The 12965-nt window shown below is 42.9% G+C and overlaps 1 protein-coding gene across 3 annotated transcripts in view; it reads right to left on the bottom strand.

The window, feature by feature from the left end:
• The window catches only part of pde4ca (phosphodiesterase 4C, cAMP-specific a), a 52425-nt gene that overhangs the window by 37115 nt on the left and 2345 nt on the right, over positions 1-12965 (bottom strand). For 2 of the 3 annotated variants that reach the window (XM_061732673.1, XM_061732674.1), the window contains exon 1: positions 5163-5513. The exons of the other annotated variant lie outside the window; for it this stretch is intronic. In XM_061732673.1, the coding sequence (XP_061588657.1) occupies positions 5163-5425 (263 nt within the window). In that variant the 5' untranslated portion in view covers positions 5426-5513. Of the gene's footprint in view, positions 1-5162; positions 5514-12965 lie in introns of those variants that run through there. 3 annotated transcript variants of the gene reach the window in all.

The following is a 12965-nucleotide window of genomic DNA, read 5'->3' as shown; positions in this document are numbered from 1 at the left end:
GACGCCTTGCAACAGCAGTTACGGATGCAACTGATGGGAGAGTATGTCCACAATAAAGGTAAACATTGACACAGAAACAGAAAGAAAGAAAGAAAAATAAATGATCAGGGCCTTCAAATTTTCCCCACCAGGCAGCGTTTGATTATTTACCGCACCAACGGGGATGCACTGTGGCGGCTGACAGAGAGAAAAGAGCTATTACCCATCCACAAATAGTTTTAAGGCCCTGTTTTTTATCTGTGGAGGCAACAAGGTTTTGCAACTTACTGACACGTCATCTCTCGGCTTGAGCGACCGCATTAACTCCGTGCTACAAGTAAATATTTAATTTGTCTTGAATTATGTGCAATAATATCTCATAAAAGTAAATCCACCCAGACGTGCTGGAACAGAGCTGCTGAACATTTAAACAGGAATTATGACCGCTACATCAAATTAATAAATACGAAGCCGTCTGCTCTGCAGGAATTGAGGTTATCTGGAGTTGAAGGCTAAGGCATGTTTATGTATGCAGTATATTCGTTCTACGTAATTATTTACCTTCATTATTTAAGGTATTTATGTTATTATTATTTCACATAGTTTTGATAATAATCTCATTCTTCATCAGCGTGGAAGAAACAAACTTACACAAATTCCCTGAGAGATGTTCTCTAATTCTTTAGAGACAATTCTTTTTAAATCTGGTTGGACAACATACCAGTAAAGGTTATCACTCTCTTTGGACTGGTGTGATGGAGGGACTGTCCTGCTCTGCTCAGATTCTGGACACTGAACCTGTCCATATTTCCCAGAAATGTTACCAGATTTTCCCAGATTACCTCAACGCAGCGATCTAGACGCCTCGCCTACACGTCCACCTGCCGGCTTCACTGTGGGGTCTGTGCGGATTTGTGGCCGTGTTTATGCACTCAATAAGCAGTCGACTTTATCGTGTTCTTTATCTTGTTCTTGTTCCTTGTTCTTTATCTTTTATCTATTTATTTATAGAATCACCTTTACAGTCGAATGTGTTTTGGCGTCTTTGCACGGTCCGAGCCCTCACAGAAACCGCAGCTTCCCCTCGAGGCCCCTGCTTCCAGACAGCCTTAAAATGATAGAAAAGACCACCTCCATAGTTCCCTCCCTTTCCATCGGTCGAAGAATAGGTGCACAAATCATCCCGAGACGCAGCCGGCCGGGCTGTGCAGGAGGAACTGAGGTCAGCACCTCACGGTCACCAGATCCACCACATCCGAGACACGAGCAGCTGCCTCGCTGGAGACGCTGGTGATCGTAAAATAACTCCAGTCCAGGGATCGGGCAAACAACCTTTTCTTCCTTTCTTTCTTTCTTTCTTTAAAGTCACACACAGATGCCTGGCAGATAAAAGTGGTTGGCGTGCAGGCAAACATCACATCCCACTGGAAAGGGTTAGGTAAAAAGGTAGGAAAAGTGCAAGCGTGGGGGTTTGGTGGTCACTGGTTCCTGGGTCGACTCCAGGCAGGACTCTCCGTGTCTGCGTGGGTTTTTCTCCAGGTGCTCCGGCTTCCTCCCACAGTCCAAACACATGTACTATATGTCAGGCCTGGGTTAGGGTTTATTCCTTCTGGTCTCTCGGGTGGCGTGGTTGTGCCCTCCCTCTTCCACTATAGTTCACTGTAGTTTAAGTACAACCTTGTTTTCATTTCACACACACAGTTACGCAGACATACACACCTGCTCACTCACTTACACACTCACCCCCTAGTTTTGGGGGACAGATAATCGCAGTAGCCTAGTCTGGATTCAGTTTTAGAGACCTGGAATGCAGGGGCGTCAATTGGGTATGGCAAGGTACGGCAGCCGCCACACCTTGGCTTCAAGGGTTAAATGTAAATGTTTGTTCTTTTTAATACATTTATGGAATTACTCTGTGTCTATTTGTATTGATTATTCTATTACTTAATACATATAGAATAACTACAAATGCAAATCAGAACAACATGATCGATTTCACTAGTTATTATACACTGCAAAAACTCAAAATCTTAACAAGAATATTTGTCTTATTTTTAGTTAAAATGTCTCATTTTTAGTCACTTAAAATAAGTAGAAAAATCTGCCAATGGAACAAGATTTTTTTGCTTGTAATGAGAAGATAAATCTTGTCCCACTGGCAGATTTTTCTACTTATTTCAAGTGAAAATTTACTTGAAACAGGTGAAAATGGTCAAATAAGTTATTTTTCTGGTAATGACTCTTGTTTTAAGTGTAATGAGATTTTTTGACTAAAAATGAGACATTTTAACTAGAAATAAGACAAATATTCCTGGTAAGATTTTTAGTTTTTGCAGTGAGCGAGACTGCATTTGAAAAAGTTCTAATTTTCTTGCCCACACAGATAAGCTACATAGCAAACTTATGTGATGAGTATTTGCTGGACGTGTTGATTGATACTCTAGTTAAGTTCTGTGACTCGTAACCTTGCCATACCTTAGCTTCCACTGAATTGACGCCACTGCTGGAATGGTTGCTGTTTGTGTCTCTGCCTGTTCCCGTTTCTGTTCCTTTGTTTGTTTTCTCTCTTGTAGATCTCAAAGGCTTTTGTGCCCGTTGTGGGTTTTCTTGTGTTTCTCTCATTTCATACTTGCAGCGGATGCAACCCCCCCTAATCCCCCTAACATATATGTTTTAAAAAAAGCTTCATACAATGATGAGAAAACTGGTTTATAGACTTCTGGCCTGTTATTGCTGGTACCTCTGAGTATTAAAAAAAAGAAAAAAAGAAAGCCGGGATGTGGCCGAGCTGACCCCCGGGACCCTGACTGGGAGTAAGTGGGTATATATCATGGATGGATGGTTTAAAATAGCGTGACAGGTGAAACATAATATACGAGCCTGCGTAAAACAATTTGAAATGGCTGGAAAACTGCTAAAGGAACATCTGGTGCACGAGGGGGGCGACTGCAGGTGAAAACAAGAGGACTGGAAGTTTAGTAAAACAGGAAGCTGCTCGTCACACTGACGTCCACACTAATGGTCCACAACATTTCCAGAGGAATAACACAGCTGATACTCATCAGCGGCTGCGAGCGCGGACGTCTTGGTGCGCTGGCAGTAACGCCCTCAAAGGCGACATCTTCTCAGCTCTGCGGAAGCTGCTAATGTGGCGAACTTTAACGTAATCTCTGACCGTGTTACTGTTACAGAGCTACGATGCTGAGAAACTTAAATCCACATGAACGATGAGCTGCTGCCGTCCACTGACATCGACATGTCAGTGGACGGCGCCCATGGGGCCCAACGGCCGCTCCTTTGCAGAGCAACCTGAGATAATAAGCTAGTTAAGTTAAGTTAAGTACGTGACATCAACATTAACTCACTTAAATCTGGTAAAACTATGGACATTGCTGCTGATGTCACTCAGCATCTGTAACGCTTCCAGTTTGGCATCTGTTCATCGCTGACTTGGTGTTTTTTGGAGCAGGAAGTGACTTTAATTAGTGGCGAGGAGGTGAAGAAACGCGTTTAAACTGGACTGAATAAATGTGTAGCTTATCTCTTTCCGGACTTGCACCCATTAAACTATCTTCTCGGAAAAGACGTTGAACAGTAATAGCTCAAAATGCAGATGCAAAGTTTTGAGCTGCATGTCCCACATTTTATATTTCTACTGTTTCTCATCATCAGTCAACAGAGAGGAAGGAATCTAGTTGTTGGGGAGTTTACTGACTTTTTATGTGATAAGACTTAACGTTTTCTGCAGGCAGTTTCTGGATCATTTAAACAACCTTTTGTAATACGATAATATCAGAACTTTGACACCTCTTGTTTTTAGTAAAACATCCAGCCCAGGGAGTCGTTTGATGCCCCTCTTGTGGGAATATGCGTGATATGATATGAAGCGTCTGATGTTGGCTCGACTGGAGAATTAAGGCAGATGAGAGACGAACCCCTCAAAGCAAGAAGCGTGACGGCGTGTCAACCAAAACACTGACGAGACGCAACAAGACACAGATAAACCTACTACAGTCATCACATCATCCTGGTCGTCTACACTGATGTACAATACTGGTGTAAATACCCATACAGATCTTTTGTGATGTTTATGAACCAACAAAATACAAATCAGCCACACAAAAGTACGTTCCTCGTGTAGTACGCTAAAGCTGAATATAAATACAACTCACAAGAAACGAGTCTCAGCCTCTGTGCTGAAAAACAACTCATCACCACCTGGGGACAGATTTAATCAATCAATTATTTATAAGCAGTTATTCCTCGTTTATCCTCATTTTAACACAACCGTAGCATGTTAAACCTGCGTGTTGGACATCATCTAGAAGTGCTGTTGAACACAACGTGAACATTCATCCAGACCAGAGGTGTCAAGTAACAAAGTACAAATACTTTGTTACCTTACTTAAGTAGAAATTTTGGTTATCTATACTTCACTGGAGTAATTATTTTTCAGACGACTTTCTACTTTTACTCCTTACATTTTCACGCAATTATCTGTACTTTTTACTCCTTACATTTTAAAAACAGCCTCGTTACTGTATTTCATTTCGGCCTTTAAAAAAAAACTATCCAGTTAAATTGCTCCATCCGGATAGAGTGAATTTGGTTGTGGTTGTTTCAGATGTTCTTGTCCAGTTTTGTTCTTACATCCGTTCCCTCAGATTCCTGCAACTAAACTTGGATGTTATTCCAATAAAGGTTAGGATAAATGATAACATGCCTCTGAAGTTTGACTTTTTGCACCATTACAATACTTATAGGCAACTAGTCATCATATCTCCTGCTCTCTGAAACACATGTTAATGCTCAATAGTACACATATATAGTTCTTTAATATATTTGCATTATACTAAGATGCATTCATTTTCAATGGCTTTTGTCCTTAATGGCTTTTTTCCCTCTTACATTACTTTTACTTTTATACTTTAAGTAGTTTTGAAACCAGTACTTTTATACTTTTTACTCGAGTAAAAAACTTGAGTTGATACTTCAACTTCTACAGGAGTATTTTTAAACTCTAGTATCTATACTTCTACCTGAGTAATGAATGTGAATACTTTTGACACCTCTGATCCAGTCCAAACGAAGGACAAGATGAAGCGTGTTGTGATATCTGAACATGAGGCATGGCGGCTTCACGCCCGCCGCCACGGTGGCACGGCGACGGCGACGGCGTCTACCTGGGTGTGTAGGCCAGGGTGAAGCGCCGCCTCTGGAGGTTGATGCTGCGGTTCACCAGCAGCTTCCTGAAGAGCAGCGGGGAGTTTCGGGGAGACCCCAGCGGGGAGTCCTTGGGCGAGATCTTGGGGGATCCCGGCCCCGAACCGGCCTTGGACCTGGGGAGCAGCTGGATGATGGGCAGCTTGCTCAGGTCCGGCCTCCGTGGCCTCTCCTCCGCTCTGGACTGCTCTTCCTCCGAGCTCTCAGAGTTCAGGTCACTCATGGTGGATTCACTTGTAGAAAAGCCTTTTTATCTGCTCTGCATCGGTAACCGGGGGACCTTTCTGTTTCCTTTAAAGACTTTTCTCTGACATAAGTGACAGAGGTCCTGCAGCTCCCATGACTTTCTCTCTTGATCGTCCAAGTCCAGGTGAGACTAGTGCCTCGTGTCCAATCCCTGCCTCTTCACAGATGAAACCAACCTAGGCTTGATCATGATTACTCCCGCGTTACAGCTCTCAAACAGCCCGAGACGCCTTAGAAAAAAAATCAAAGATAAAACAAGTAAAACCAAAAGTAAAGTGAACGAGCAACTCTGTCAGATCATCCCCATCAGACGGCTCCACCACCTTGCTCGTCTCTCCATGATTGAAGCGGTCACGGCTGTGCTGGGTGAAGATCTCCAGCATTAGTGCTGATGTACTGTCCCGGCCTGTGTTTACATTGCTGCAAGCCCGTCCCTCCTTCCAGCTAAATATGGATATCTGCTCTGCAGGCAGGATGAAAGATCACCTCCTCCTGCGTCTCTGTTCCTCGTTCCAGCCCTCATTCATAATCTTAAGGAAGACGTTATTCATCAGTTTCAAAATGTGCTGCACAATCGTTTCCTCTCTGGGTTCCTGGGGTATGTACACTTTAAACTGTCACCCTGCCTGAGTTTCTGACGTCCAGTCCAGCTGAATATTCATATTCAGGCTTTTCCTTCAGTCCCCGAGGAGCTAGTCTCTGTGTGAAGTTGCCCGTTTCCTCATGCCTTTCACATGCAGGAGTCACATAAATAGCTTGTGACTATAAAAAGTAAGGAGAGACAAAAGTCAAAAGTGTGTACGGCATAGGTGCTGCCCCAACAGCGCCCTCTATCGGTGACCAGAGGCAACGTCACGTTTCTCTCCCGCCCAACACTTGCTTATTAACTGGGAGGAGAGATGTTCCAGCTGTGGACGAGGATTTACAGCTGGAGTTGGACTATCTGACGTCAGAAGGAGCCCACGACACTAAACTTTTATTTTCCTCTTTCAATTCCTTTGACAGGTCCTTTAGTGATGGACAGTGCTGTAAACATTCTTCACAAAGGTGGCAGAAATTAAGAATCAGTCACTAACTATGTGTGTCACAGACTTCAGGAGTTTTGAGTTTTTTTTTTTCATTTTGAAATATATAAATCAAAATATATAATAAAATTAATCCACAAACCATATCAGCATATTTTCGGGGCCCTTGATTTCAGCTTTGACCCCGACCCGACCCCCCAGAGCGGACAGCTGACGCCGTTCACTGCGTTAGACTAATACTTATCACTGGCAGCGGTCAACGATGACGAGAAAGTGACGGTGTAGGTATTATTGATGACATGAATGCACCAATCTGACGTCTTCATTCTCATACTGATACCGATTCCTGCGTTTGTGTCTCGGCCAATGCCTGATATTGATCTGATGCTATTGTTGAACTGACAACCAGCATAACTCATGTGGAAGACACTAAAGACATCATTTATATTTCTGTCCTAACGAAACAATCATTTCCTGGGATAAAATAACATATATATGAATGTAATGAACATCTATTTAATAAACAACTCTGCACCAGCACCAATAAATCACTATGAACGTTCAAATGTTTAAAGTTAAGCTCACAACTGCTCCAGCTCTGGAGCGATCACTGAAATTAAATCCAATGAAATGGTTTTATTGAATTCAAGATAACAAAGAGTCCTGTCTTGTGTCTCTGTGTCAATAACATTAAGTTTATAATCCACCCATCCTGGGTACGCCCTGGGAAGATCAGCGTGTCAGCTCCTGAGCCAGGACTCCTGCCGACTGCAGAGGATGCTGGGACAGCTCAGTTTTAAAGGCCCTGCTGAATTCACAGGTGACTACCAGAACACCTGCTGCACCGGCCCTACTGGATCAGTACAAGTTTTATAGTTATAAACCTCACCTTTTGTCTTAATCTAGCCATGTTAGAGTATTAAACTGTTTCTAGACTCACACTTAGCTATCAGATGTGTCTAGAAACAAGTCCACATGGGAGCTCTCGTTGTCCGTCTGTCAGCCTCCGTCATGTGACCCTTCACATGAAGTTTAATATTAACTCTGAAAGGTACATGACAGCAGTAAAGTAGTTAACACTAATGTTTTATGAGATTTTCTCTCCTCTTTGGCCTCGTCAGCTTTAAACATCCAGCAACTTCAGGTGATTCTCCACAAACAGTTCCTTTGGTTCTCCGTCAGAAGTGCAGCATCAGCTGGTAAACAGGAAAGAGCACATAGCGCTCGTCCTCCAGTCGGACCTTTGAAGGCTCATTACCCCTAAGCACCGGAGGAGTCACGTCAGTTGCAGAAGTGAAGTGACCCCATCATCACGCTGCATCGATATGTCCTCCGTCTGTAGGATTCTGCTCACGACAGACGAGAGTTATGCAGCGTGTTTGCCCCATGCACCTTCATTACCCTGAAGCCTCTCACCTGGTGCTAAGTTGCTCTATCTCAGGGGTCGGCAACCCGCGGCTCTAGAGCCGCATGTGGCTCTTTAGCGCCGCCCTAGTGGCTCCTGGAGCTTTTTCAAAAATGTTTGACCTTTTTTTTCTTTTTTTTCTTCTTTTCTCTTTTTGTCCTTTTTTTCTCTTTTTTTCTCTTTTTTTCTCTTTTTTTCCTTTTGTTCTCTTTTTCTTCTTTTTTTCTTTTCTTTTTTCTGCTTTTTTTCTTTTTTCTTCTGCTTTTCTCTTTTTTTCTTCCCTTTTCGACATTTCGACTTTTTTCACGAAATTTCTACTATTTCCTCGACATTTGGACTTTTTTCTCGACATTTTGACCTTTTTCTCGAAATTGTACTTCAACATTAATCTCGACATTTCAACTTTTTTTCCTCGAAATTTCGACTTTTTTCTCGACATTTCAATTTTTTTCTCGAAGTGCATAATGAAAAAAAATCTTCCTCCAGTTATAACTAATATAGATACATGAAGCATGTGTTGCCTTTATTCTAAGGCTTATACAAGACTTTTCATTTTTAGCGGCTCCAGACATATTTGTTTTTTGTGTTTTTGGTCCAATATGGCTCTTTCAACCCCCGGTCCATCTGAATGTGTCCAAAATGCTAAAGTGAGCCCAGCTGGCCTCCCCAGTATTATTAACGGCAGCTGAATAAAAAATTAGTGCCACTGATGGTTATCTACAATAAAAGGGTTGAAATACTCTGAGGAAGAAATGCACAGAAGCAAACTGCAACCTGGGAAAAGAAACATCATAACACCAGTGATCGTCATCACCGAAGAAGCAGTGGGCTTTAGCCCGGGACGACAGCCTTGGGGCGGGAGACACGGGAGCGGGCCGCCAGCCAGTGTTGTGGACTCCTGCAGGCGGTACCACTGAGGAGAGGGTTATGTGGCTCTCCTGAGTCAGGTAGCTGCAGGTGAGACGACCTGATCCTGATCCAAACTGCTCACTCTGGGCGAACAGTGGGTCACGAGCAGCCGGTCATTTTCAGGATGAAGGCCAGATGTTCTTCAACATCCCATTCAGCACAAGTGAGTCTGAATATCAACCAGTCTTAATCTACTACTACTTTCATTTAACAGATGTTAAATGAAGACGATGTTAGAGGCTTTGGAGATAAAGTCAGGGAGGCCAGACTGAGATGGTTGGGACATGTCCAGAGGAGAGATAGTGAATATATTGGTAGAAGGATGCTGAGGCCCAGAGGAAGACCAAAGAGGGGATTTATAGATGTAGTGAAAGAGGACATGAAGGTAGTTGGGGTAAGGATTCACTGTGGCGACCCCTGAAGGGAAAAGCCGAAAGGAGAAGAAGACTTTCATTTAGCAGATGCTTTTGTCCAAAGTTACATCTGAGAGAACAAACACACCATTTCACCCGGGGAGCAATTACGGTTAAGGGCCTTGCTCAAGGGCCCAAGATGGTTCATCTTGGTTGTCATTCCGGGGCTTGAACCTGGGACCTCCAGAAACAAGCTTACCTCTGTAGCCACTAGACTACCCTCTCCCTATTTGCCCCTAATTTAACAATATTTAAAGGTCTTACTTCCTGCATGGTTACATTTCTCCCTCCTTCTGTGTTACATGTTGCTAAATAAACAGGTCTTGTCTTAAAGCCGTATTGGTAAACTGTACCCTTGTGAACTCAGAAGCTACTTACACAACCTTGTAAGACGAGTCACAGTCGCTTTAAGAGCAAACAAGAACATGAGAAGCTCAGTTGCAGCTGTAATCTAAGCCTCTGCAAACCGGTCCAGCTGCATGTTACGTCCAGATCTGTCACACTCATACAGGACACGTGCTGAAGAATGCACGTACGAGCATCTGTCCATCTTTCCTGGGTTCAGGTGTCATTTCTGTAGCAACATCTGAAACAAAGACTGCTGGTGTTCTGCTAATCCTTGCTCCCTGCCGAGAAATGCTACTTTGTGGTTCTGCGCATGCGCACAGTGGATTTTCAAAGTTTGCATCATTTCTTGCACGATGTAAAATGGATAATATGGGATGTTGAGTAGGCCTAGCAAGCAATAAGGACCACTTGGGGGAAAAGGAAGTGGGTTAGGGAGTAAAACACAGTACAATTGTAGCTCTACAAAGGTGGAAAACCATTAGGTAGCATTTTTTGGCAAAGCAGCAGAAATTGGCAGAACACCGGAGCTGAAACGATGACTCAGCACTCGCCAGGCTCCACAAGGCTGTGGTAGTGAGCAGCTCACATGAAACTACAAACACTGTTTCTATGCAACAGGACAACCTGAGAGGGAGCGGGCCGGTACACGACAACGAAAGCTGAGACCGTGAGAGGTGAGGCCTCATTTTAAGGCCTGAGTTTGGTTCTTTAATGAAGCTTCCTCCTAGATACAGCTGAGGAGACGAGAGAGCTCACCACCCGCGCTCTCACCTGCGGCCTGATCAGTTACAGGCTTCAACCTGCCGCGGTGTCATTAGGTTCATCCTGACGTACCGGGAGTTTTCCAGAATCATCAGTGAACTGGGTTGAGGTGTTTGGGGTCTGTGCTGGTGACACAGGTTGACGTCACCTGATGTAGTTCATCATCCTCAGCCGGCTCCACACCTTTGTGGTTGGGGGGAACGCCATCAATCTGAATATCTCTTCCTCCTACTAAGCTCTGATGTGACTTGACATCTGACGAACCTCCGTTTCCAGACCGGCTGCACTTGAACTTAAATACAAAATCCCCTCATAAAACCTGGTTTTGTCTCCGACGGCGCACACCGTTTGTCCCCGGGATTAACAACAGAAAAAGTGTGGCGGTCTGTTGAACAGTAAACGAGTCTCTTTACTGGTCATGCGGGGGAATCCGTTTCATTCTTCACGTAAGGCCAAACTCCGTATGAACTGAGACGTCTGAGTTATATTTCTACATTTAAATGTGCTTTTCAAGGCCATTTGGTTGCATTTTATTAACAGAGCGTAGTCTTTTCTGTAAGAGTGACTGAAAGAGTTTCATAAAAATGAATGACATGAATCATCTAAAATGTACTTCTCGTGGTTTTGAGATGATTAGTGGGGTTTACCGTGAATCCACACACACCTGGATGAGCTAATATGGGGTTGACTGAACTAGTTAATCCATAGCCAGTGAACAGCTCAGGTTCAGTTGATCCAGGTTATGGAAACTTTATCTCAGGGTTTGGTGAATGACGTCTCCGGGACGCCTGCATGATCTCCTGATCTGACTTGTGCTGCGGCTGCATCCAAACAGGTCAGGCTGCATTCACTCAACACATGAGGAAAAGATGATGTGGGTGATGTGAACACACACACACACACACACACACACACACACACACACACACACACACACACACACACACACACACACACACACACACACACACGTACACCTACACAGATACTGAAAAGCAGAGAGGCGAAGAAATGATGATAAAATATCGCCTCAGTTTACCAGATTGCCAACTAAAACGCAGTCGAGGTCACAAAAAAGATAACGCAAGCCAACTTGTCAACATTGATTAACAGATTTTAGTAATTAAAAATGTTATTCTGAATGTAGTGGCAGCTCCTTCTATCTCTGCATGCCACTAACGGGTGTACTGCAACCAGTCTGACGCAAAAAATGTCTTCACTGCATGAATTTTACTGATAAAATGTGTCAAAAAATAAAATAAAAATATATATATATATATATATATATTTCCATAGTAGTTGAGGTTTAAGCTGTTTTTGAAACGGGTGCTCTTACACTGAATATTGAAGAATAGTGAATAAAAGGTCGCCTTGTCTTTAGTTTATGTTTCAACTTTAATCCGATTTTTGTCTCAGAAAATCTTTTTTTTTTTTTTGAAAAATCGGTTTATTGGCATTTTTGTTGAGAACATCATGTACAAGTCACATGTTAAGAAACTTCACATAATAAATCCTCGCTGCCCCACCATCACCACCCTATGTTCCCAGACCCTCTAAAGGAAATACAAAAACAATAAATAGTTAAATGAGTAAATAACTGAATTAAGAAGGAAATAAAGAAAAGAAAGAAAAAGAGAAAAAAAAAGTTATAATAGTACTAATATATAGAACAGCTATGGTCACAGTCACCAGACCCAGAGTTCACCTGCAGACATGCAGACGTAGTTACAGTCTTATGATTGCATGGAACTGGGCTGTACCAGGGTCTGATCAGCAGTGAGACTGTCAAAACATATAAGAAAGGGCAACCAAACCTTTTTACATTTGTCCTTATTACCCCTTAGAGTGAATTTGATCTTCTCCAATTTTAGGTGAAACATAATGTGTCTCATCCACCTGACATGTGAGGAAGGTTTTGAGCTTTTCCAGTTCAACAGTATTTGGCGTCGGGCCAGCAAAGTAGTAAAGGCCACAACATTATACATGTTTGATGGCCAGTCGCAGTTACTCCAAATACAGCTATCAGAGGATGCGGATCAATTATCATATTGAATACATCGCTCAAGGAGTTAAATATTGCAAGCCAGAATGTGCGAAGAGTGGGACATGTCCAAAACATGTGTATTAAAGTAGCTGGAGCATGCTTGCACCGATCACATGTGGGATCAATATTGGGGTAAATCTTGGCCAGTTTGACTTTGGTATAGTGGAAGCGATGAACTATTTTAAATTGTATGAGGCCATATCTGGAGCATGAAGAGGATGAGTGTACTTGCTCTAAAACTGCTTTCCACAACATCATCAGAAAGAGGTGTACCAAGATCGTCCTCACAGAGAGTTCTAATGTTGATGGTGGGCTGAGGATTTATATTAGTTAGAGTGTCATAGATCCTCGAGATGACACCAGAAAATCTACCATATTTTCCGCACTATAAGGCGCACCACATTATAAGGCACACATTCAATGAATGACATATTTTAAAACTGTTTCCATATATAAGGCGCACCGCATTATAAGGCGCACTAAATATATGGTAAAATACCGTACTATAGTGGCTGGGGTTGAGTTACGTATCTACCAGATGGAGCTGCGCTACAGGAAATGCTACAAAATCCCACAGCAAATGTAAAAAAAAAACAAGAAGAAAAGTACCG

Source organism: Cololabis saira, chromosome 10 (genome assembly GCF_033807715.1).
Source record: "Cololabis saira isolate AMF1-May2022 chromosome 10, fColSai1.1, whole genome shotgun sequence".
Taxonomy (NCBI): domain Eukaryota; kingdom Metazoa; phylum Chordata; class Actinopteri; order Beloniformes; family Belonidae; genus Cololabis; species Cololabis saira.
This window is presented reverse-complemented; position numbering and strand designations above follow the sequence as displayed.